Genomic DNA, 27,204 nt, shown 5'->3' with positions numbered 1-27,204 from the left:
GGTGATGGCAGCCATGAAATTAAAAGACACTTACTCCTTGGAAGAAAAGTTATGACCGACCTAGATAGTATATTGAAAAGCAGAGACATTACTTTGCCAACAAAAGTTCGTCTAGTCAAGGCTATGGTTTTTCCAGTGGTCATGTATGGATGTGAGAGTTGGACTGTGAAGAAGGCTGAGCGCCGAAGAATTGATGCTTTTGAACTGTGGTGTTGGAGAAGACTCTTGAGAGTCCCTTGGACTGCAAGGAGATCCAACCAGTCCATCCTAAAGGAGATCAGTCCTGGGTGTTCATTAGAAGGGCTCATGTTGAAGCTGAAACTCCAATACTTTGGCCACCTCATGCAAAGAGTTGACTCATTGGAAAAGACCCAGATGCTGGGAGGGATTGGTGGCAGGAGGAGAAGGGGACCACAGAGGATGAGATGGTTGGATGGGATCACTGACACGATGGACGTGAGTTTGAGTAAACTCTGGGAGTTGGTGATGGACAGGGAGGCCTGGCGTGCTCCAGTTCGTGAGGTCGCAAAGAGTGGGACACGACTGAGTGACCGAACTGAACTAAACTGAATAAAGGGAAGAATGATTAAGACATATGTTGAGAGCCTCTTGAGAGTAAGAATTAAAGTTCACTTTAATTTGAGATGTTTAGAACCTATTTATTTAAACAGAATTGTTAATATTTTGTTCCTTAGGATTCTAGTCAGTTCTCTGCCTCTCTTTCCCCTAAAGGTAAACAAAAAAAAAGAAAAGGGATTATGGTATTTTCTTCATTAAAAAGCTTTAACCTTCTGTATTTCAGTTTCTTTTGGGCAATTTGTTTTAATGAGGGTGACTGACTGTCATGGAAAGTTTAGGTTAGTTCTCCATCAGTGATGACTGGTATGCAGGGCACAGACAGGACCTGAAATAGGATGTTTAAGAGCGTTGAATTGGCATGGCTCCCCTGCATGTTATGTAAGCCTGAAAAGGTTTATTTTACTGCTTTTTACCTGGGTGAGTCTGAACTTCATCAATTGTCAGATGCGACAGCTTAAGTGTACTGTAGTTGCTTCTGTCCTTACTAAAATCTAATTCTACTAGTTTTTTTTGTTAGTTAAATAGGAGGTAACCACTTAAAAACATTTTATTTCCTCCCTTAGGTGAGGAATAGGCAGGCTGTTTTTTCTTAACTGTTCAAGGCCCCTCTGTCTGACTCTGTGTAGCTCCAGAGACCCTGAGTAACTTGGATGGTGTTGAGAGGGAAGGCTTCAGGTACTGGGGAAAAGCCCTTTAGCACTTTTTCCATCAGTGGAGTTGTAGCCCCCGGTATACATGAAGTCCGTGGCTGAGCTCTCTCCAGTCCAGCCTTGTGGTCAGAGCTGTAAACTCGGGGCACTCTCTGACACAGCCCAGCTCCTCGGTCCCATCTCCTCCCAAGAAGGATGCTTTCAGACAAGTATGCGCTTCACTCAGCTTCCTTGGTTCTGTCTCCCAGCTCGGCCCTGCAAGAACACCTATTGAACTTCTCTTCCGCCATATGCATTTTTCCCTCCATTCTTCCCAACCTCTAGTTTGTTATTTTTTTGATCACTACCAACCCTTAGAGTCAAAAACTTTTTGTATTTGATACAGGTAGTTTGCAAAAGCTTTTAGCCTGAATTTTTATAAGATTTTTGCTTACAGCAGGGGTGGAGCATACTATTATCTCCTGATTATCTGAGAACAAATCATTTTAAATTTGGCATGTAAGTTGAATAGTACATTTTTTTTCTTTTAGTACCTCTTCTTTGGTAATGACATTTTTTTGGTAGAACTGTCCTTCCCCCATTAATTTTTATTTTGCTGCAACCCATTAGGAAACTTCCTGAGACCCACAACATAGGTGTTTATCCAGTTATTAGGAGAGTTTGAAAGAATCCATATTTGCTTAGGTTTTTATTTTGTACCATTTTAAAGCAGTGTTTCCCAAGTGGGGACTTGAATAACAGTATTTGGAAGAGCACGTTGCTGCCAAAAGCTCTAATGGAGGCTATTTTAAATTCTCAATAAATCCAGCAATAAAACAATTATTAAATTTTTTTTTGCATGTCTAATGAATTTTGTGATAGTCAGTGGAGATAAAGCAAAAGGGCTTCAGTTCCTGACTTGCTTTATCACACAGTTGGTTTACAACATACGTATATTCCTGCCATGGGGATTAGATGTTTATGTGGTTTACAATTTTTATTCATAGTCATGTAGTATTTAATTTATGGCCTATAGTGGATTATTGGCTAAAGTCTAGAAACATCCAGGACTCTGTTGATGAAAAGCAGGTTAATGAACATCATAAAAATGATGATAGTTCTGAAAATTAACTTCAGGATGCTTTCCACTACATTAGTAAGCTGTGTTCATTTGATATAAATCCTCATTTAGCGCATTGAGGTGCACCTATATTTTAGTACTTAATGTTAAAAAGAGAAAAACATGGTGATTATTCAGTTTTGTTTTTAATTTATTGGGAATAAAAACTGCTCCTTCACCCCGCCTCCCCACCCCAACATATTCACCTTTTCAGATAGCACTCTGAACTCCTCTGTCTTGTCTTGTTATTTAGAAGTAAAACACAGAAAGTCTAAAATTAAACCACTTAGTTCATTTAAGTACAACATGCAAGAGTTCTGAACATTAGATCATGAAAACAGTCTTTGTTTATTTTTGATATTACATTTAAAAATACTGCGTATGCTAAGTCAATTCAGTCATGTTCAACTCTTGGTGACCGTATGGACTGTAGCTTGCCAGGCTCCTCTGTCCATTGGATTCTCCAGGCAAGAATACTGGAGTGGGTTGCTGTTCTCTCCTCCAGGGGACCCTCCCGACCCAGGGATCGAACTTGCGTTCCTTAAGTCTCCTGCATTAGCAGGACGGTTCTTTACCGCTAGTGCCATCTGAGGAACCCTTAAAAATACTATTGATCCTCAAACCAAAGATAATATAGTATCATTTTTGAAAATTTTTTTGTATAATGAAAGATTGAAATAAGTTGAATTTTACTTTGATAAATTGTAAGTGTTATATTACAGTCAACCTTGTCATGATCTTAATGATGTTAGTGATTTATGAGCACATGTTTTAAGTCTCTTTATCTTGTGACGTACAAATTACAAGGTCTTTAAAAAAAATTTCCATGGGTTTCTTAAGATTGTATTGTATTGGCTAACAAGTTCATTTGGGTTTTTTTGTAAGATATTAAACACAGGAATGAACTTTTTGGTTTACCCGATACTATGGTGAGAGGATCTGCCCTTCTGAAAATGTTGAGAAATGCATTTTGTCCATTGGAATGTGCAGTGGGGAGAAACGCTCTGGGAAAAGAAAGGAAACGTCTTGCCAGTGAGGAGAATGTATGGAAACGTGTACACGCTGGCTCAGACTGGGGTCAGCTTTGAACGCTTTCAGTAGTATATTGGCCCTAGTTATAATAGGGCCTGTTCCCTGTATTACTGCATTTTTGATGGTAACGAACATCACCTGACAGGGATGCCAAGATCTCTGCGTCTTGCTGGGTTAAGGATGATTTTAGTAAAAGAGGGTTCACTACTAGAAGACTCCTTCAAGGGTGTTACCTTGTTTTTGAGCCCTTAAAGTTCTGTCCTTAACTGCAGGAATGTTTAGATTAATTGTGGATACTAAAAGGGAAACCCAAGGTTGAGAGAATCTTAGGAAAATACAGAAATACTACTTCCGTGTGAATAAGAGAAGCATTTTTAAGATGATAAAAGTACAAATATTGCTCATTAAAAACAAAAAAAAGATGTGTTTCAACCAAGCTTGCTGTTAAGTGAATATGTTTAAGTGGCTTATAGTTCTCATTTATTTTAATACATCTTTTATAAAATTGGACATGCTATATTGAAAAAAAATGGGCCCCTGGATATAATTTGCATTTCTTAAGAATGTAGCAAATCTGTCATGGCATGCTTAAAATAATTATTTTCTTACAGAATTTTAACACTAATGCTAAGACCATTGCTGCTGCTGCTGCTGCTAAGTCGCTTCAGCCGTGTCCGACTCTGTGCTACTCCATAGAGGGCAGCCTACCAGGCTCCCCGGTCCCTGGGATTCTCCAGGCAAGATCACTGGAGTGGGTTGCCATTTCCTTCTCCAGCTAAGACCATTACCAGCAGCTTTAATGTATTAATATTTCACCTAACTTATGCCCAAGCAGACTGTTCTAGACCTAAACTAACGTTTACTTTTCAACTGTTAGTTGAAATTCTCTTAGGGATTGTTAGCATATCAAAGGGAGTATTGAAGTAGTGTAGTTGTTTGTTCTGGGACTTCGGAATTTCTGAAGTTTAATAGAATGTAGAGTAGTGGAAGTGAGGTTCCTAAGTGGAAGACACAGGACAGGATGCTCACACTTGAATTTTGTGCTAATATGTGGAAGAGGCAGAGGTGGGATGCATGAACTTGTGACTTAATCCTTTCATTTCAGGTTCAAATTCTGATTTTAGTGAATTTGCAATAAAAGAGAATCTATGGAAAAAAAAGGGGGAATTAAATAGGATTTATGTTGTATGCCACCATCCATTGGATCATCGAAAAACCAAGAGAGTTCCAGAAAAACATCTATTTCTGCTTTATTGACTATGCCAAAGCCTTTGTGTGGATCACAGCAAACTGTGGAAAATTCTGAAAGAGATGGAAATACCAGACCACCTGTCCTGCCACCTGAGAAATCTGTATGCAGGTCAGTAAGCAACAGTTAGAACTGGACATGGAACAACAGACTAGTTCCAAATAGGGAAAGGAGTACGTCAAGGCTGTGTATTGTCACCCTGCTTATTTAACTTATATGCAGAGTACATCATGAGAAACACTGGGCTGGGTGAAGCACAAGCTGGAATCAAGATTGCCCAGAGAAATATCAATAACCTCAGATACGCAGATGACAACACCACCCTTATGGCAGAAAGCGAAGAACTAAAGAACCTCTTGATGAAAGTGAAAGAGGAGAGTGAAAAAGTTGGCTTAAAGCTCAACATTCAGAAAACTAAGATCATGGCATCTGGTCCCATCACTTCATGGGAAATAGATGGGGAAACAGTGGAAACACTGTCAGACTTTATTTTTGGGGGCTCCAAAATCACTGCAGATGGTGACTGCAACCATGAAATTAAAAGACACTTGCTCCTTGGAAGGAAAGTTATGACCAACCTAGACAGCATATTCAAAAGCAGAGACATTACTTTGCCAACAAAGACCGTCTAGTCAAAGCTATGGTTTTTCCAGTAGTCACATATGGATGTGAGAGTTGGCCCAAGAACACTGAACGCTGAAGAATTGATGTTTTTGAACTGTGGTGTTGGAGGAGACTCTTGAAGAGTCCTTGGACTGCGAGGAGATCCAACCAGTCCATCCTAAAGGAAATAAGTCCTGAATATTCATTGGAAGGACTGATGTTGAAGCAGAAATTCCAATTCTTTGGTCACCTGATGTGAAGAACTGACTCATTGGAAAAGACCCTGATGCTGGGAAAGATTGAAGGCGGGAGGAGAAGGGGACAACAGAGGATGAGATGGTTAGATGGCATCACTGACTCAATGGAGATGAGTTTGAGTAAACTCTGGGAGTTGGTGATGGACAGGGAGGCCTGGCGTGCTGCAGTCCATGGGGTCGTGAGTGAGCGACTGAACTGAACTGATGTTGTATCCTTACTGCTGTCGTGTAGAATGCTGTGTGAGAAGAGAGAAGGAAAAAATTTGAGAGTGTTGTTTCAAGTAGTCAGATTCTCAGCAAACTTTGAGATAGCTGCAACATTTTCTCATGAAGGTTTAGCTTGCTGGAAAGGTGGTGGAAAGTTTGTGAATTATTAGTCTGTAGGTTGTATGATTATGTTAGGCGGGTTGAACAGGCAGTAGGTGGAAGGATGGAACCTCAAAGAATTCCTGGGGTAGAAAATGAGTAATCTATCAGTTGCAGGCTATTTGAAATTTGAGGATTATTTGTATGACGTTCTGGGTGAAGTAGGTTTATGGGAGGGAAAGAGTAATCTGATGAGGTAGTGGTATATGTCAGAAGATACTATGATGCTCACAACATTTTTTTTACAAGGTTACTTTCATTATACCTGCTTTGTAGGTGGGGAGACTGAATCACAGGAAAGCTTATGACTAAGGATGCAGAATAACAGATGGCAGAGCAGGGTTTTAGATCTAGGCAGTGTGATTCCAGAGCTGACATTCTCTTCTGAAGAGATTAAATAACTTGCTTAACTGACTTGCCCTGATTTGGACAAAGCACCTCATTGATTTTCCAGTTTTCTCTTACTACACATATTTTGGATGAGGAGACTTTCCTGGGGCAAATACAGACTTCTAAGGTAGAAGTCTATACCACCTCTTTCAAGTATGCTCAGTATAGCTAATTTTTTAGCTTCTTAAGTGTTGATGTTTTTAAGGCTGTCTTTGATTCTTCTAGGTGTGAGAAAAGTTAAATTAGAACTTTGAGTTTTTTTTCTTTTTAAATTCTGAAAGTATGCTAAGACATTTACAGAAGACTTGGAAAATGCAGAATACAGTTATAATAGTTCCACTAAATACATTACAATTTTTTTTATGTTGATAGAGATTTTTAGTTGGAGTTTCAATACCAAACTAACTCTCAAAAATTGATAGAATGAATAGAAAAGATGAAGGATATAGTAGATCTGAAAATCACTGTGAACCAATTCAGTATAATTAAAGTTTATATAGTTTTCACACAACAGCAGGATACAAATTCTATTCAAGTTCCCATAGAGAGCTTTGAATTTTTGCCATGTTTTATCAGGATATTTGGGGTAGAATAGAGGTTCTGCTGTCTAATGGAGACTCTACGTAACAGTGGCTTAAAAAGTTAGAACTGGACTTTTCTCTTGTATAACATTTTGGATAATTTCATGACTCCTTAGTTTGGGGACCCAGGCTCCTTCTGTCTTACTGCTCTGCATCCCTAAGGTTTTTCCCTTGTCCGTATGGTCCACGAAGGCTCCCAGCTGTTCTCTAGCCCGGGCCATGGGGAAGAACTTCGAAGCCATTCACACCACATCCAGTCACATGTTATTAACCAGGATGTAGTCATGAGACTACGTGACTGCAACCCAGGCTGGACAGTGTTGTCTTTATTCTGATCAGCCATGTGCCCAACCACACATCGCCTGTATGGCAGTCTGTGCTGGGTTAAGTTATTCATTCTTTTCTTTGGATTCCCAGGTGAGAGTGGAAAAGGGTAGTTTGTGCTGAAAATGTTGGTAACCCTGAGACGGACGTTCTTGCCAAAATAAAATTGAGTTACCTTGGGATATTTTGGTTCACTTTCTCACATGTTTGAATTCCTGTTTGGATTTTAGTTACTCCTCATATCAGCAGGATGAAAAACTGAAAAAACATAATATTTCAGTTGATACCCAGATTACATAAACAGCATCTGAGGATTTCTTTACTACTGCAAGGATTGAATAATTTAGTCTAATTTTCTTTTAGACCCAAATAAATAAGATGGAAGTCAAGATAAAGCTATAGTATCTGTTACAGAGTCCTGTCATTTATCATTGCTACCCTGTCTTGAAAGCTTTGTGAAAAGAGATGGTTTTGATATTTGTGATTGAGATACAATTCCCACAAAGAGGTGTTTCAAACCTTTTCATCTTATCCAGTGATTGCGGTGTGTGCATGTACTAAAGCAACTTTTAAAAAATGAAACTTTGGTACATCGAATAATAGCTTTTACTAGAGATGCTTCAGGCCGTGGAACCCCAGTGAGAAGTTGTCAGATACCATTTTAGAGAAACAGGGCTATATTTTGATATGTATTTCCTACCAAGTATAAATCGAGTCAGCAAGCACAAGAACACGGAATCCTTTAATTTGCTGGTGGCAACAAAGGATGTAATGATAGATACAATATAGTTAAAATTTATCGTTGATGTTATATGTTCTTTTGGCCTATGCGTGTGTGTGGAATAAAATAAATAGATCTCTATGTCTGTTTCACAGCCCAAATGGACAATTTATAGAGTGATTTTCTAGAACATCCCCAAATAGAGTGACGTTTTGTAGCAGTGAGTGCTTACCTGTGGGCAGTGTAGCTCCATGAAGCTTCACCTGCGTTATGTTGTGGGACATTTGTTGCTGATGCAGAAAATCCTGTCAGTGGTTCTTTCCTTCCTTTTATCTGACTTAACCTCAGCTGATTGCTTAAGTCACTGACTAAGGATTTTTCATCAGCTGTCTTTGGTAACATATATTGTTCATCATACTAGGGGCATTGGTACTATCAATTGAAAAGTCTGAATGGAAGGCAAAAAATTAAATGCTACATTAAAAACTGAAGTGAAAAGAGAATATTTTGGCTAAGATTTCCTCCATATTCTCCATACATTTAGTACGGCCACCGAGTCTTTTTTCCTGACACTTTGAATCATCATTTTCAATCCAGAAGAATTCTTTGTCAAGCAGCCCTCGTCACGTGGTGTGCTTCCAGACAGTGTATAAAAAAACTGTGTTAGAAATAAGACTTTAGTATCATCGTGGTGTGTGACTGTATTTTCTTTGAGTAATTTGCCTTTTAAGAATGGGGTATAGGCAGGATGGCTGTGGGGTAAAAGGAGAAAATGCAAACCAATTTTGTTATCTTGAATCTTGGGGTGTTGTTTTTGTGTAGACTTTTCTACACTTTTTAATCCCAGTCAACTCTCCTTTGGTGTATAGAAAGTGGTTTGAACTTCTGTTAGCTGAGCTGATATAATTTGTACAGTGGATGTTCATTGAATTGATTGAATTGATAGTTTTTGTAAAAACTGGCATTTTTTCCCCTGTTTATTCATGCCTCATTTAAAATGGTTATGAATATAAAAATGTGCTTTTGGTATAAAAATACTATTAAGTATAAAGAGAGAAAGAAAAATGAGCCATTCTCCCCAAATTCAAAGATAATCATCATCATTTTGTATATATCATTCCAGGCCGTATATGTGTATGTATTTCTTGTGCTTTTTTCAGAGCTGGACATAATACAAAACAAAATGAAGAGCAACAGTATTTTCAGTTTTTAGTATCTTGTCCTTTTTGGTTACTTGTGAGGCTATTTTTCTGGGATTAATATTATTACTTGTTTCTTAATATTAGCTTAGTATTTTGTTATATGGCTGTTCTGTTTTACTATTTGGCCATTTTCCTATTTTTGGATGTGTAATTTGGTTCCTTTTTCTCATTATTTTATGTGTAAAAGATATATTGCTCTTCCTTGTTGTTTAAGTCTTTCTCATTGCCATCAGCCTTCATGCTTCTAAGAGGAAGATTTAATAGTCATTTAACCTGGCCATGAAAATGAATTTTTAGACAATCCTTGATCAGCATCAATTTTACCTTACCCTTTCGTCTCCTCTTCATTCATCATAATCTGTGACTTTAGTAATGTTCAAAGACAATGAAAGAGATTCCAATTAATTCTTGTTACTGTCAGATCAAATTAATTTACAATAAATATGTGAACCTTGGAGATCAGAAACTCAAATACTTATGTAATTGGACCTGGACATCAAGCTAGATCCTAAATCCTCTTGAAAGATGCACCACAAATTCTTCTGTTACACACTCTTTGCTGTGGGTTTTAAAAATTGTAAATCCTAGCATGTTGACATTCTGAAGGATATATGGCTTAAAATAGCCTCTCACAAAATATAGTTTTGGCTCAATGAAATGTTATATAGCATCAGTCAGGATTTTTAAAATAAAATGCTGGTGGTTCTTCAGTTGAGGGGCGTTTCATTCTGTTTTCATAATGAGTTCATTTTGGACTTAAAATACCTCCTCAGTTCATTTCATCTTCAAGAGAAACTTCATTGGTAATTTACAGATAAAAATTTAAGTCACGGAGAATAGAGTCAGGAATAGAACACCGGTCTCTCTTTAAACCTGATTCTTTAATTAAAATTGTTTTGTTTTGAAATCTGCTTTTATGTCCTTTAAGAGAAATCAAATATAACATGCGTGTGTATTTCACAATCCTATGGTGTATACACACACACACACACACACACGCCTTCGGCCCACGGTTATGATTATAAAATGAAAGTCTTTCATTTTCATGTGTGGCAGGTTGTACCATTATGATTATTTTATGGCCATGTTTCAGATGCATATCAACTTAAATCTGATCATTTTATACTATCTTTTAAAAGATCTTTTTATATATGAATAATGTCATAAATGCCTCGCTGTAAAATTCTTTGTAAATTATATAACTGAGATCAAATACATTAAAGCCATTTCTAAGTGATAAAACACACAGCAAAGTCTTATTAATTTGGATTCATTTAATTTACAGTTTGTCATGAAATTAGAGAAGATTTATATTTACTCATATCAAACAAGGTCAGGGTAGGCGATGGCGTAGATAGGGTTTGGTAAGAAAATTCAGAGGGGAAATCTCAGATTACTTAGCACATTATTTTATGTAATCATCATGTACCTTGGACATTACTATTTACAGAGGATAAGTTGCTATTCTAATTATTAGTTTCATTAAAATAGTTCCTAGGGACCTCTGCCTGATAACAGTTAAAAGAGTTAAAAAGAACATGAATGTGTATCTTTTAAAATATTATTTGTTTAGATTGTACCGTTGCTGCTTTCCTACCATTTATTCTATATAATTTTGTATTATATGCTGTAGTAAAAGCTAATTTATTTTTGGTGTTTATAGAGAAATTATTCCTTATTAAACCCTTCAACTCCTTAATTTCAAAATGGAATCTCTGTGAATTATTATAAGTTAATTTAGAGTGAATAACTTTAAATCCTTTTCTCATTTTCTTTGAATATAAAATTATAGCCTTATTGAACTGTTTGTTCAACATTAATTCTGATATTGTCACCTATGAAAGATATAATTTTAATTGGCCAAGAGCTATCTGATGTAGATAGTTTTGATGAGAAGTGTGTCAGCTTGAAATAAATCTATGTTTGAGAAATTTACTCTTAAAAACATTAATCTGAAAATGTCTGTGAATGCCTAATGCATCTGAAGAGCTTGGGTAGGTGGGTATCACCTTGTATCTGTGTGCATTCTTATGATACCATAACAGTGAGCTGGGGCTTGGCTGTAGTTTGTAGTCACTTTCCATTTCCATTGGATTCTTAATGAAGTCCTTGTCCTTATTATATGACATATTTTGAGGCACCAGGAGAGGGGGTAAAAAAAAAGACAGTTGGATAATTTAGCACAAAGTGGTTTTGGATACCCTAAGGAATAGCAGGAGCCTGGCAGGTTACAGTTCATGCAATCACAAAGAGTTGACGCGACTAAGCGACCCACACCCACACACCAATGCCCCCTCCCCCAGTCAAGGTGAGTGGGACTGGGGAGATGTGACTTTGGTGAGTATGGAGAGAGAGGAAGCTGGTAGTGCTTGGGCACCTTGAGGCAGAGGTCATGTGGGAGGAAGGTGCTTTGCTGTCATCAGCAGATTTTCATCTGTGTTTGAAAAGTCCGTATTACTGGAAGTGCATTATTTGTGATTATCAGTGGTCATACAGACTAGGTTTCCCATGTTTATCTTTTATCAGGGTGAACATTTTGGCCCAGTCTATAACAGTGTTTTCCGGTGGTGGGGCAGTACTGAGTCCAGGGAGGCTTAGAGATCTGTGGGCAAGCCACTGGTGTTTAGTGGGGAGGTGGGGACAGGGATCTAGAGAGCTTGCAGTGCCTCGGGGAGTTCCGCCCCTTGAAGAACTGTCCTGTGTCCTCCATTTCAGAATGTCCCATCAGGAATTCATGCAGCTGAAAACCTGCCCACCTAGCCCAGAACGGACAGAAGGCGTGTGGTTTTGTATAGTTTAAAGATACTCTGAATTTTCTGGGGATGCAACTGCTCTGTCACAGTAACCATAGCTATTGCATATGCGGTGGTTTAACAGAAGCTCACGAGTCAGCCTGTTTTATTGTATCTGGTATAGACTTGAGGGCTGATTCCCTGGTGGTTCAGTGGTGAAGAACCCGCCTGCCAATGCAGGAGACGCGGGTTTGATCCCTGAGTTGGGAAGATCCCCTGGAGAAGGAGATGGCTGCCCCCCGCTCTAGTATTCTTGCCTGGGAAATCCCATGGACAGAGGAGCCCGGCAGGCTACAGTTTGTGTCCGACTCTGTGATTAAACAACAGCAACAAGTGCAGGCTTGAGCATTTACATACTAAAATGCCATTATTCATTATAAATTAATTTCTCTTTATTTTTTTTTAATGGTACACTTAGGGTATTATTGATTAAAAACCTTGTGTCTGTATTGTCTATTTATTTTCAGCATAGTAGAGGGAGTGTTACAAAATACTTTATTTTGTATTTCACCCTATAGGGTGAAACCCAGTGGTCTGAACAAGGACCTTTTATGTCATCCCAGGTGTTCTAAACCAGTTACATCCTAAGCCTTGAGCACATGATATAACTGCTTCTGAAAGACAAAGTGTTCAACGGCCTTTCTCTGTGTAACACTAGTGTGAAGAAAATTTGTGGATCTTTAGGAATATAATCATAATAAATGTTTGTACTATTCTGTTGAGTTGAACTTGACTATAGATAATTTTACTTTTAGAAAAAAGGTAAAGTACATTCTTGTGTTTAAAAGATAAGCTAGGGCCTTTGTTCTTGAAATTCTTGTGCACAGTCTTGTCTCTTACAGATGGTGAAGTCACTGGTGGTCATTGACTTCACAGAGTTTCCACAGTGCTTCACAGAGAATTATGTTTGGTTTATTAGACATTGCAACCGCCGGTGACTACGTTGAAATAGGGTTTTCTGAACAATAGGTAGATATTCGTTGGATGGAGGAAAAAAATAACAGGGCTATAGATAAAAGCGAGGCTGACCTAATTTTCACAGTGTGAATTAAAAAACGAAGCTCAGGGTATTGCACTATAGTTTAATGAAAAATATTTTACCAATATGTATTATGCTGCCTCACAGTTTTAATATATTTGAACTACCATAAATAAAATATGAATCAAGCATGGGTGTAGAATCTCAATTGCTTTATTTAAAACTTCCCAGGAGAGGCCGTTGTTCTGCAGTGGTTAGCTCATGGGTTAAATAGGTCCTTTTTGGCATCTCACCCTTAATGGACTATAAATGAAGCCACTGAAGCCCAGAGGTCTGACTCTGATCTGCTGCTGCTGCTAAGTCGCTTCAGTTGTGTTTGACTCTGTGCGACCCCATAGACGGCAGCCCACCAGGCTCCTCTGTCCATGGGATTTTCCAGGCAAGAGTACTGGAGTGGGGTGCCATTGCCTTCTCTGACTCTGATCTGCCTACTGTTTTTGCTGCCTAATGGTGGGCCAATATCTAGAAATAGGACTCTAGGTTTTTTTTTTTTTCTTCTTCTTATAGAAAGGGCTGTCATTGGGTCAGAACTTTTACTTTCATTCAGAAGAACAAAAGTCTTGAGGTTGGAGTTAGTTGACATTTCCCAGGGCTGTAGGTGGATTAGAAGATAGATTCTGTTTTTAGACTTTTGCTTTCCTTGGACTTTGAATACGTGCAAAGATAGATTTAAAGTCTTCCTTGGAAAATAGTGTTGGTCAGAGTTTGAAGTGCTAAATATTTTAGTTGAATTTAGGAATTTTATTAGCAGTAATGGATTTTTGGCTAATATACAGTTTTTATCACTAATAGGAAGAAGGAAGAATGATTTATGACTTGCTATTTGACTTTCTATTTACCAAAGCAAATTACTTAGGTTAGGACATTAGTCTTGGTTAAAGCCCTTTAGCACACGAGAGTGGGCTTGTCCACTGTTGCAGTGTTCTAAACTACGCTTAGAGAAATGTGCTGTGAGCCTGGCTTGCATCGGCGTGGCAATCAGGAAGGAGGACTGGAACATGATAAATCAGTGTGAACTGGTCCATGTTGCTGCACAGCCACATCTTTGTGAGTAATGTAGACATTATAGTCTCTAAATTACTTTTGAGCAGCGACCACTAGCATTCATCAGTCTTTTATAATTTAGTTGCAGATTATTGATTATGACTGCCCTTCAAACATGCACAGGTCTCTACCAATTGCGAAAATCATCTTTTATTTATAATTTTTCCAACTCGTTCCTTTTTGTTTCATTTCTAAACTTGGTGAAGAGAGGCTTGTAATTGCTGCCTTCCATTGTCTCCTCCCACTGGTTCCTGATGCCCGGACCACCTGATTTCCATGCACTCCATGGGACGGTGGGTCATTGCAAGCATGCTGCCAGGTCTTCCCGCTGTGCCCAGGATAGACATGAATTCACTGAACCTGGACTAGGCCGTGGAGTCCTGCACAGAGTGTCCCAGGCCGCTGCTGCCAGCTAATCAGAATTGGCACATGAGTCGAAATCTGTTTCACTGTTTCTGTACAGAGTACTTTGGTTCATATCTTGCTTTTCCCATTCCATTTCTTCTTGGTCTCTAATGATGTTCTTTCACGCCTCTCCTTCATCTGATGAATTTTTAAGGCCTATTCTTTAGCCTTCTACTCTCTTTATACATTTTCTTTATTTTTCCAGGAAAATTCACTGATCTTAGATCTGTAACAGTTATTTCCAAATCAGCATTTCCAGCCAAGTCTCAAATCAAATCTGAATTTCAGGTTCAAATGTCTAATTGCCTGCCATTCCATGTGGTGATTCTGCCATTACTTTCAACTGAAAGTATGTCTGACCTGAAACTCATTACCTTTCTTCACTTTATTGACCATGCTGGGTGTTAGTTTTCTGGCATCTGGGTGCACCTTTGACTTTCTTTCTCGTTCATCTCTCAGTCACAGATGATCAGTTTTTCCCATCAAAGTCCTTGTATCTCAGAATCCATGCTTATGGCCAGTATCCTAGTTCAGGTCCTCATCAGCTTACACCAGCAAAGCTCAGGCTCGAGTGAGCACCTCAGATTTGGTGGGCTTGTTAGCACACAGATTGCTGGGTCCCACCCCCAGGCCTTCTGAAGTATAGTTCTGGGGTGCATCTGAGTTTGCATCTCTTAGCAGATTCCTGGTGACGCTGCTGGGGGACGGAGGCAGAGAGAATGAAGCTGCGTTTTGAGAACCACTCATTGCTTTACATTTTTCCCATCCAATTAATCTGCAAATCTCTGCGAGATTAGACTAGATTAGACTTCCTGGAACACCCCATTTCATTGAATTATTTTCATTTTTAAACACCTGTTTATGATACCCTCTCTCTTAACATTTCTTATCCAAGCCCTGCCTAGTTTCCAAGACTCCTCACAAATGAGCATAAATTACCCTTCATTTTTTTTTTCCTTACAAACAAGCTTTGTTTGGTTTCCTTTCCATTTGTCTGGTCTTATGTCCTTGCTTCAGTCCCTCTTCCTTTGTGAAATACTCCATGAGTACACCCCACCTTTGTAAGTTTCATTATTACTAAACCCCCAAAGCACTCATTCAGACTCTTATCTCCTTAATGGTAGGAACCATATGTCTTCATCTCCTACAAAGCCTAGGATAGGATTAAATCAGTGTGGATTTACTACTAAGTGAATTGATTGATTTCTCTAGTTTGTATATTCCTCGAGGCTGCTTGATTTGGGAGAAAACAATTAAGCAAAAATAATTTCATATACTTAAGCATTAAACCTTACAGCTAGTACAGTAAGCTTATAATGAATGTCCATCCCTCTCTCCTTTATGAATAATCCACTGCTGGTAGTGGTGGCTCAGAAGTGTCCACAGGAGCAGAAGCCTGGTGATGGTGGTCATGGCATGCAGAGCTGGGGAGAAGCCCCTTGTTTTGAATTTCTTTTGGCAGTCCACACTTTTTCCTTAGATAACATGTGATTTTGGAGAGGGTGTTCTTAGTTTTTTCTGAATCATCCCTAAGTTACCTGAAAAGTTGGTGGCTTACTTCCCCTAATGACTGATGTTGACTCCAGAGAGCAAGCAGTTAAGATGTTTACTGAACAGCTGCTGTGTGCCTAGCCAAGTCTGCACAATATTGCTGTCTCTCACCCTGTCCTTCCTTCCCTCCTCTGTTTTTGGTTTGCCTGTAAAGCGTAGAGGATGTTTTTGCTAGTTTTCAGGGTGTTTGCTAGACAGTTGTCCCAGATGAGCGGAACGTCAGTTCAGGGGAACAGTTGGCAGTATATGTTGTCAGCGGTAGAACCTTTGTTCTTTCACCTTCCGGTTTGGGGCTTTTTGGGGAAATGGAGGCTCAAGCATGAATTCGGTCTTGTCAGGCTCTCATTTAACACAGCCGTGTTAAGGGGAAGGCTGTTGGAGAGTTTCTAGCTTGGGTTCTCATTTTACAGAGGAGACAGCTTTGACCTAAAGCAATGATGTGTTTTTGAACAAAGTCACAAAAACGCATTATGGCAAAGCCAGAATAGACGGGAACCGCCTTTACATCCAGCTTGGTCCTCTTTGTGTGTCATGGATCTTTATGGAGAAGCCTTTGAATGTGGCCACACTCAGGACTATTGTAAAGAAACAGGAAAAGGTTTGGGTGGTTTTGGTACTGCATTTGGGGTTGGAGGTTTAACGCTGCTGAATTTATAGTTTTATCCCCAGTGAACAAAATACATCCATTTGTGAAACAGACAAAAAAATTAAGCTATGCATCAAAAAGCAATATCCAGAGGTAATTATTATTTTTTAATTTAAATTATAGATCTTATTTTCCTAGAGGCTGTGTGAGATTTTGCAACTATTATTCAGAATATTAAGACATGAAATACTAGGTATATCTGATTCTCAATACTGGTTTATGAATTGTCTTCTTAAAAATGTGGAGACCGTAGAATATGAGTGATGAGCCTTTCTGCTGCTATACAGCGTCTGCAGCCCGTACTGATGTTTGTTTTCACATAGAATGGAGCATGGAGCTGGTTTCCAGGAGTGCTTGTTGTGAGGCAAACAATAAAATGAACATTATTTGCATATTATGCCATTCAGATTAGAAATTTACGAAAGCATATAAATCCTCATGGAGCAGTAATACTGCAAAATAAGCCATTAACTTGATGCAGTTGATGTTTAGGTTGCCAAACTCTTTGTGACACTGTACCTTCTGATTCGATATTTATGGTTCTGAAAGTGCAGTTAAGGATTTTCCTTCCAACGTCGTCATTAGCTTTGATGTATATGTGGCCTCAGTTACCCGGCCAGGTATCTAGACAAATGGCATTTCTTGAAGTCAGTCCTAGGTTACATTACCCTTAAGGTGATGGTGAACGTTACTGTCAGCTTATCATCACACTTAACACTCCGTGTGTGTGTGTGCTTAAATCAGGTTTGTCTGCTAACTAGATGGTGCCACAAATGGATAATGGCACACTGTTACGTGATTCTTTCTAACCCCGGAGATTTATTGTAGCCATCTTTTGACTCTTCTAATCAAACCCTGTACCTTTTATAAGATAAGGAGCGTGACAAGATTTATCCTGCAGCCCATGCTGTGAGTCATTTACTCCTGATACACTCTGTGTTGTATTTCATTGATTGCATGGATGCTTCCATTATTATTTTTTAAACAATCAGTGCTCTTTTTATATTAATGAATTTATTGAAATAATAAGATAAATGGATATTTCTGTGGAGCTGAAAATTTAATTTGGCTGTATTTTATGGTGTTAGCTTTGGCTCAGCTATCTCAATCCTGGCAGAGTCAGTGTTTATCTAAAATCTGCTGCTTGTGTTATGCAATTACATACATTTATTTCCTTCTGAGAGTAGACCGCCATAGTTCTCTTTGGTGTTTTTAAACTAGCATATGAAAATAATAGGCTTTATAAAATTGGATATGATACATATCAGCAAATGGTAAGACCAGAAATAGAAATGGAATAAAGGAAAAATCCCAAAGGACCTGACATTTCTCTAAGAGGCAAGCCATAATTTTTATTAAGTAACTTGTGGAGATTGTTTCAGAAATACTGTAATTGAGGAGGGAATTATAATGTAAGGGTTATGTTCAGAAAATGAAGGAAAGGGAAAGTCATAGTGGAAACAGTTGCAAAAGGAAATTGGTATGTTCCTTGAGATCCAGGGAATCTGTGTAAGTCAAATCATGGTTGTATTTTTAGTCTTGTGTTTTCATGACATAAGCTATTGTGTTACGGCTTGATGAGCCATTCATAACGACATTTTGTCTTTTGGAGTCATTTCTGTTCATCATTCAGGGAACTATCTTAAATATATTTGTAGAGTTCCATCTCCTCTACCCCATCCCTCTCTACCCCACATTTAACCACATTTAACAGAGAATTAGGACATTGTCATGCAACATAGAAGACAAGTGAAGTGTAAGAAATTTATGCTGCTCTTTCTCTCAGAATTAAGACCGTGGTATCCACAGTTCCTGAGAATACTAAGAATCAAGTAGTATAAGGTTAGGAGTTTGTTATTTGATCCCCAAGTTAGAAATTCTTAGAATTTATTAATTTAATTTAGTAATTTAGAACATGGCTAAGAGGGACAAAAGTTTGCTAGGTGGTCAGTAAAGAAGAATCTTTGGACTAACCAAAACATTTTCTTTTTTAGAATGCTGTTTACCTAAAGCAAGCATAAATTTGAGTTGTTTTTAATTCAGATACTTCTTACTTTGAATAGTAATTTCAAATAAAGGGTTTAGGGCAGACACCAAGCAGTTGTAATGCTTGACTTTTTCTCACATATTTTGTGGTCAGTGTCATATCATGTATAACTAATTGACAAAAATGCCAGTCTTTGTGTTTATTAGGATACATTTGCCATTGAGAAAAAAATTAAAGTGGTTTCTGAGAACATTTTACCAAGTCCATGAGTTACAAGTATGTGAAGAAAGCATCCTTTTGTCTTAATACATTTTAAAAGGAAAGTGAGAAATGTATATGAAAGCTTTGGAACCCTACTTACTGAGTCTGAACTAGTTTTGCAGATTTGCCTGGCAAATCTGATGTATATGGTTTGAAAATTTCTCATTTTTACTTTTTCTCATTTCACAAACTTTGCCAGTCCCCAAAGATCTGCTTGGAAACTCACTGTGCTAATAGGCAAAGTTGGCCTTTCCTGTGCTTCTGTTCAAGTAGTCCATCCTGAAACACTGACCTTTTAGTTTAATAACAGTTTTATTTGAGAAAATGTTTAGATCCTGAAGCTGAAAAGAGTGTTTTCAGAAAGGCCATTTTAAATAGTGGTCTCCAAATGGTATATCTGTTTTCCCTCATGCACTTTGGACCTATCTACCTAGAAGAAATGTATTGTTGCTTTCAGTATTCTATTGATTTAAAAACAAATAACATGAAACTTAGATTTGCTCAAAACCCATTACCACACCAGTTTATTTTCCTGCCTGGGCTTTGAATTGCTATTTTAGATTTTAAACTTTATGCTTGGTCATGTTTTATCTTTTGTTATTTTAAATTCTCCATTGTAGCTAAAGTAATTACTTTTTCAGCTGTGACCTTGAACTTGGGACCCAAAAGGGGTGTGTGTGTGTGTGTGTCTTTTCCAGAAATAGCTATGGCATTAAAGAGACAGCCGTGCTTTGACTGACCAGAAGTGATGGAACTAGCCGGTCCCTTGGGCGTGTCTTCTTCAGTGGCTTCGGGAGCATCCCTGCCTTTTGCATCTCTGGTGCTTCCTCCTCTCACCTTTCTCCCTCCACTTGTGGCCTACCTAGGTGATTGCACCACTTTCCATCTATTTACCACCTCACCCACGGCAGGTGGCTTGGCAGACAAGCCTTCTGCACTTCCTTCTCTGCAGTCTCTCTTGGCATGGCTGGCTTCCCAGCCCCCAACCTGGCCATCATTTGGAAATGGAGTCCTCACCATTCTCTTTGAGGTTTATCACAGCATCATGAAAAACTCACTGCTGAATTTGGCTTTTCCCCTGGTAGGAAGCCCCTATGTGAGAGGCATTCATGGTTGTTCACCTGCTAAGTCATGTCTGACTCTTTGTGACCCCATGAACTGCAGCCTGCTAGGCTCCTCTGTCGTCCACTATCTCCCAGACTTTGTTCAAATTCATGTCCATTGAATCGGTGATGCTGTTTCACTGTCTCATGCTCTGCTACTCCCTTCTCGATGTGCTCTTCAATCTTTCCCAGTATCAGGGTCTTTTCTAATGAGTCAGTTCCTCACATCAGGTAGCCAAAGTACTGGATCTTCAGCATCAGTCCTTCCAGTGAATATTCAGGGTTGATTTCCTTTAGCATTGACTGGTTTGATCTCCTTGCAGTCCAAGGGACTCTCAAGAGTCTTCTCCAACACCACAAGTCAAAACCATCACTTCTTTGGCGCTCAGCCTTCTTATGATCTAACTCTTACATCCATCCATGACTATTGGAAACACCAGAGCTTTGACTGTGCACTGTCCTTATAGTGCACTGTGAGGACATGCTGGATCAGCTCCCCTAGAAGATTGATCTCACTGCTTCATGCTTAGACCTGGTATACCAAGGTCTTACCAAAGCCTAGTTCTGTTGAGTGAAATTCAGCTGAATTGTGATCAAGAATTTGATTGAATTTTGCCTGAGAAAAATTTTGCTGTGATAATTTGATTATCCTGGCAGATTTGTGTGATTTTACACGTGGTCTGACTGTGCACTGACCCAAACTGATATACTGTACTTCACAGTATAGTTTCATCGGGTAGTACTAACTGGGTTAAATATGTGTCTCAATGTTTGCTACTAATAGAGCTACCAGCTGTGGACAACTTGAAAAACTGTGTCACGTTGTTTTGCTTGGTGATAAGAGGGCGAGGAAACCGTGAAAACCATCACCTTGTGGTGGGCATAGCCTGGAACTTCATAGCCAGCTGACATCTATGTAACCTACCCGGTCTTGTTTTTGGATGAGGAAATCAAAACTCAGCTAGGTTAGCTGATTGACCTAAAGCCTGGCTGATAAAAAGACAAAGTCTATCCAGACTCCTTGACGAGCCATTACTGTCTGTAATTTCTCTGCTGGGTTTTGTATTGTTTTAAACTCTTAGTGCTGGAAAAGAAAATGAAAAAAAAATCTTAAGATTTGCCTGAATCAAACAATTTCTTTTTTAGTTTCTTAAAAAGTTTTTGTTTTGGATGACTTTTTCAAAACAGAGACTTGTCTCACACTTTAGACTACCAAGTAGAAGAATGGCAAACAGCAGAATAGTTTGTGTATATATATATGTGTGTGTGTGTATATATGTGTGTGTATACACACACACACACACACACACATACATACATACATACATACATACATATATATATATATATAGTTCTAATGGAGAATGTCCGTTTGAGAGCAACTTCTTGAGAAAACTGCCCAGAGAGGCTAGTAACTTGCCCAGGGTCTCCCAAGTTGCTGGTGGGCAAACTGGGATCAAACCTCAGCTAGTCCGTACATCTTTCTCTGGTTCCTTGTCCATCATTCTTTTCATTTATAGTATATTCTTTTCTCAGCTTTATTGAGAGACATTTAACATATTGTACTATTCACTCATTAGAGTGTACAGTTCACTAATTTTTAGTATTTGCAGATTGTGCAACCATCTTACAGTCTAGTTTAGAACATGTTCAATACCCCCAAAGAAATCCTATACCCCCTTAGCTGTCACTCTCCATGCCCCCACTCCCCTGCCCCAGACAACTACTCACCTACTTTCTGCATCTGCAGGTTTGCCTTTTCTAGACATTTCATATCAATGGCCATGTACAATACGTGACCTTTGTGTCTGACTTCTTTCACTTAGCATTTTTTCAAGATTTATTCATGTTGTAGCACGTATTAGTACTTCATAACTATTTATGATTGAATAGTATCACACTGAATGGATATACTACATTTGTTTATCCATCCATCAGTTGATGAGCATTTAGATTGTCTTCACTTTTGGGATATTATGAATAATGCTGCCATAAATATTCATCTAGAAGTTTTTGTGTAGACATGTTTTCAGTTCTCTTGGTTATACACGGTATCTAACAGTGGAATTGCTGCGTAATATGGTAACTGTTTAGCATCTTGAGAAGCTGCCAAACTATTTTTATACTGACTGCATTATTTTACATTCCCACCAGCAGTGTATTAATATGCAGGTTTCAGTTTCTCCACATTCTCACTAACCCCTGTTAATTGTCTTTTTGATTAAGTTTGAATTGGTAAATCACGTGGCTTTGGTTTGCATTTCCCTAATGATGGATACTATTGAGTGATTTTTCATGCAGTTATTGGCCATTTGTGTATCTTCTTTAGAGAAATGCCTGTTTATGTCCTTTGCCCATTTTTAGTTATGTTACCATTTTATTGTTCAGTTCTGTTGTAAGTGTTCTTTTATATTCTGGATACAAGCACCTCAACAGCTATATGATTTGCCAGTATTTTTCCCCATCCTGTGGGTTGTCTTTTCACTTTCTTGATGATGTCCTTTGATATTGCTATTTTCTGATAGTCCACAATTAACAGAAAACATCCTTAAGAGCTTTCATATATTTTCTTTTCTTGCTGTTACCCAGTGTCAGCTAAATTTTTGCGTATTTCCTAAGGCAAGGTTGTTATAATATCAAGATTATCAAATAAAATGTCATCAAAGAGCAGAGACAGTACTGTCTAGTTTCCATCTAATAGGCTCAACCAGTTGAAATCCTGGGTGAGGTCCTGTGTGTATTCCTAGAGTTTAAATGTTTCTGGTGCTTTCTTGGTCATAGTTTTGGGTAGTGGGTTTTGGGTAGTGAAGAGGAAATAGTCCTTGCTTATTTCTTAGGGAGGGCTCTTAAAGAGTATATAAAATTTGTCAATTTATTTGCTGTCATAGCTGTAAGACTCTTACAAAACATATTGTACAAAATCATTTAATTGGAAGGACCAGCTGTTTCAAGTCAAGTCACCAGGTACTTAGAAAGCTCCAGCTGTGTTCTCAGCACTGTTCTGTGTCTCTCTCTCCAATTGTTGGGACTTGAATTTGAAGGACATGTTTTCCAAAAAATATGGTTTTAACATTTTCATGAGTCAGTGAATTCCTTTTTCATAAATCATGGATAAGTGAATTTAACCACAAATGATTTTATTTCTCTAATAAGTGATTTTTTAAAATGTTCAGTTATCAAAGTGGGAATGTTTTGATGTCATTTTCTTCTCTGAAGTCCCTTCCTTGCAGCCTCTCCTCTTTCTCTATGCAATTGTCAGACTTTAGTGGTAGGACATCATTTTAAAGAATTTGTACTTAATGGCTCAGTCCCCACTGGGCAGTAAGCAGCTCCTTGAGTTTATTATAACTTTTGGCAGGTATGGAGATTTCTAGGTCGCCAGAGAGCTCTTGATTAAATTACTTCTGAAGTGCACTAATTGGTCTTTTCCACAGTGCTTAGGTGGTTCCAAGGAGATACTGACCAGCTGGCAGAACTTTGCCCATTAAGATCTAGTCTCAGTTTCATCTTCCTGAGTATTCTCATGCTTTTGTTTAAAGAAGTCACTTATTGTATCTTTTTCCCTTCTTTGTTGATTTTAGTTTCTGATGAAGAATTGAAAAGAAGAGTGGCTGAGGAACTGGCATTGGAGCAGGCCAAGAAAGAATCTGAAAATCAGAAACGGTGAGTTTCATGGTGTTTGAGACAGATTTTGGTGGACCTGTCATAATTATGAAATGCTTTTGGAGAGGAGTGATTATAAAGAGACTCATCATCGGTGTCTGGCTTGACTTCAGAATGTGCTGAACATAAATGGATGTGGCTCTTTTTGGTTTTGGACTGTGCTTGTTAAAGCCCTAGGTTATCCCTTTCCCAAACTCAATTGTAAGTCACCATTTTATCTCTTGTGTTGTTCTCAGTTGCATGAATAACTGAGCCTTGGTTTTTCAGTATGTGAAAAATAGTTTTTGAGGATTCTTCTGGCATTTCTCAGGCTAGATTCTTTTAATGAATGTATTTTTGATAGAAAATTACATTATCTGCTATGGGTATTGCCAGTATCTGATGGATCATTGAAAAAGCACAAGAGTTCCAGAAGAACATCTACTTCTGCTTTATTGACTACTCCACGGCCTTTGACTGTGTGGATCACAACAAACTGTCGAAAATTCTTCAAGAGATGGGAGTACCAGACCTCCTTCCCTGCCACCTGAGAAATCTGTATACAGGTGAAGAAGCAACATTTAGGATCGGACATGGAACAACAGACTGGTTCCAAATTGGGAAAGGAGTACATCACAGCTGTATATTGCCACCCTGCTTCTTTTACCTATATGCAGAGTACATCATGCGAAATGCTAGACTGGATGAAGCACAAGCTGGCATTAATATTGCTGGGAGAAATATCAATAACCTCAGATATGCAGATGACACCACGTTTATGGACAGAAAGCAAAGAACTAAAGAGCCTCTTGATGGAAGTGAAAGAGGAGAGTGAAAAAGCTGGCTGAAAACTCAACATTCAAAAAACAAAGATCATGGCATCTGGTCCCATCACTTCATGGAAAATAGATGGGGAAACAATGGAAACAGTGAGAGACTTTATTTTTTTGGGCTCCAAAATCACTGCAGATGGTGACTGCAGCCATGAAGTTGAGATACTTGCTCCTTGGAAGAAAAGCTATGACCAATCTAGACAGCATATTAAAAAGCAGAGACATTACTTTGTGGACAAAGGTTCATCTAGTCAAGGCTATGGTTTTTCCAGTAGTCATGTATGGATGTGAGAGTTGGACCATAAGGAAAGCTGAGCACCAAAGAATTGATGCTTTTGAACTGTGGTGTTGGAGAAGACTCTTGAGAGTCCTTTGGACTGCAAGGAGATCCAACCAGTCTATCCTAAAGGAAATCAGCCCTGAATATTCATTAAAAGGACTGATGCTGAAGCTGAAACTCCAATACTTTGGTCACCTGATGCGAAGAATGGACTCATTTGAAAAGACCCTGATGCTGGGAAGGAGTGAAGGCGTGAGGAGATGGGGACAACAGAGGATGAGATGGTTGAATGGTGTCACCCACTTGATGGACATGAGTTTGAGCAAGCTCCAGAAGTTGGTGATGGACAGGGAAGCCTGGTGTGCTGCAGTCCATGGGGTCACAAAGAGTCAGACACGACTAAGTGACTGAACTGAACTATGGGTATTAAGGTTAACAATATTGTAGCTAATAATGAATGTCATAGATAGTACCCATGTTAATAAATAGGGTTAATTAGTAATCAGTTCTGTTCAGTATGCTCACTTAAAAATTCAAAGACTTTACAGATGTGTAAGGTTGAAAAAACAAAATCCTCCATAATTTCATTCTATTAAGATCATCACATTTCACTCCTCTAGCCTTTTTTCTGTGTACATACTTCTATTTTATTGTTGTCTTTAGGACTACTTCTACTAGCAGTAGCAGCTGAAAGAGTTCATTGAAGTTCTTGTAATAAAAAACTGGAAGCAGTCCATGTGCCTGTCATGGGAGACTGGATGAATGAATTATGGCGCGTACCCATCATGGAATATTAGATGCTCAAGTAGATCTTACATTCTGATTCAAAAAGATGTTGAAAAGCTGTAAACTGAACACAGTATTTGAAACAATGTAGATGTTTTTTTGTGGGTAAAGCAGCGCCATGGACTGTAGCCAGGCTCCTCTGTCCATAGCATTTCTCCAGGCAGAAATACTGGAGTGGGTTGCCATTTCCTTCTCCAGGGTGTCTTCCCAACCCAGGGATCAAATCTGCATTTCTTGCATTGGCCATGGATTCTTTACCACTGAGCCACCAGGGAAGCCCTGGGGGTAAAAGTTGTACTTTTTAAAGTATGCTGCTGCTTCTGCCGCTGCTAAGTCGCTTCAGTTGTGTCCGACTCTGTGCGACCCCATAGACGGCAGCCCACCAGGCTCTGCCATCCCTGGGATTCTCCAGGCAAGAACGCTGGAGTGGGTTGCCATTGCCTTCTCCATTGTGTGAAAGTGAAAAGTGAAAGAGAAGTCGCTCAGTTGCGTCCGACTCCTAGCGACCCCATGGACTGCAGCCTACCAGGCTCCTCCATCCATGGGATTTTCTAGGCAAGAGTACTGGAGTGGCTTGCCATTGCCTTCTCCGTTTTAAAGTATAAAGTATAGTTACATAAAGTATAAACTATACTTTAAAGTATAGTTGCTTATTCATAAAAATATGTGAATACATTTTAATCCGCAGTAGTCAAGTGCTTCCCTTCTGTGCTGTTTCTGAAATTTGCATACGGCACAAAGCATTATTATTCTGTGATCATGTGAATATCTTCCACATGCACAATGACTACTACCAGTAGATGGTTTGTGAGTACTACTACCAGTAGTACTACTACTACCAGTAGATTTTGTGTGTGTTTCTGAGTGTGTGTATTTGTTTTGGACTGCTTCACTAGTTTGCTTGAAGAGAGCTAAATGTAAAGAATCTTTGAATTGGTAAATCTAGTCTTCATTGGCTATAGGTGGTGGTGGTTTAGTCGCTTTCTGTCTGATTCTTGCAACCCTATGGACTGTAGCCTGCCAGGCTCCTCTGTCCATGGGATTCTCCAGGCAAGAATACTGGAGTACTGGAGTGGGTTGCCATTTCCTTCTCCAGGGAATCTTTGCAACCCAGGAATCAAACCTGGTTCTCCTGCATTGGAGGAAGATTCTTTACTGACTGAGCTACGAGGGAAGTCCTATAGGACCTTTCACATATAATTTAACCTCATTGGCCCTTAAATATTTCATATCTAAAGTGAGGAGTTTATGAAGTATTTTCTAATATTTCTTCTCTTTTGATGGAGTGCTTGGTACGCTAGGTCCAATTTGCCTGAAATGTCTGGGACAGGACATGAGTTTTAGTTTATACCACCATTTTCTCAGGAAATAGAGAAGACTCATGGCTTAGGATTTTAAAAATCAAGATGTAATTAGTACTGCTAAAAGGGTTTACGCATATTTCAATAGTTTCCTATACAGCCCTTTTTAATTATTTAATTGGGGTTAGGTTGATGGAGTATATAATTACACAGTGAAGTTTATTCAAAAACATTTCAGACCATTTTCTTTAAGAAGCAGAGAAAATCAGCATGTTATGGTAGAATTCCTTGTCTTTGAAATTTTATTATTTTTAATTGAATTTTATTTTAATTAGGAGTTTTTGGGTTAGACATTCGTATTTACTTTGCTTACGTTTTTCACATAGAAGTTTTTTGTCTTCTTTTCTTCTGCTATGGTACCGGCTGTTGTTACAACAATTCTAGCTGTGGTGGTTTTTCCCGCCTCTGTCACTTAGCGCCC

At 38.7% G+C, this 27,204-nt stretch overlaps 1 protein-coding gene across 2 annotated transcripts in view; it reads left to right on the top strand.

Moving 5' to 3' along the window:
* CHCHD3 (coiled-coil-helix-coiled-coil-helix domain containing 3) overlaps positions 1-27,204 on the top strand; it is a 293,291-nt gene that overhangs the window by 39,059 nt on the left and 227,028 nt on the right. For both annotated transcript variants that reach the window (XM_061414735.1, XM_061414734.1), the window contains exon 3: positions 23,463-23,544. In XM_061414735.1, the coding sequence (XP_061270719.1) occupies positions 23,463-23,544 (82 nt within the window). The remainder of the gene's footprint in view (positions 1-23,462; positions 23,545-27,204) is intronic.

Source organism: Bos javanicus, chromosome 4, assembly GCF_032452875.1.
Source record: "Bos javanicus breed banteng chromosome 4, ARS-OSU_banteng_1.0, whole genome shotgun sequence".
Classification (NCBI taxonomy): Eukaryota; Metazoa; Chordata; class Mammalia; order Artiodactyla; family Bovidae; genus Bos; species Bos javanicus.
The sequence above is the reverse complement of the archived record's forward strand: the minus strand, read 5'-3'. Positions and strand labels throughout refer to the sequence as shown.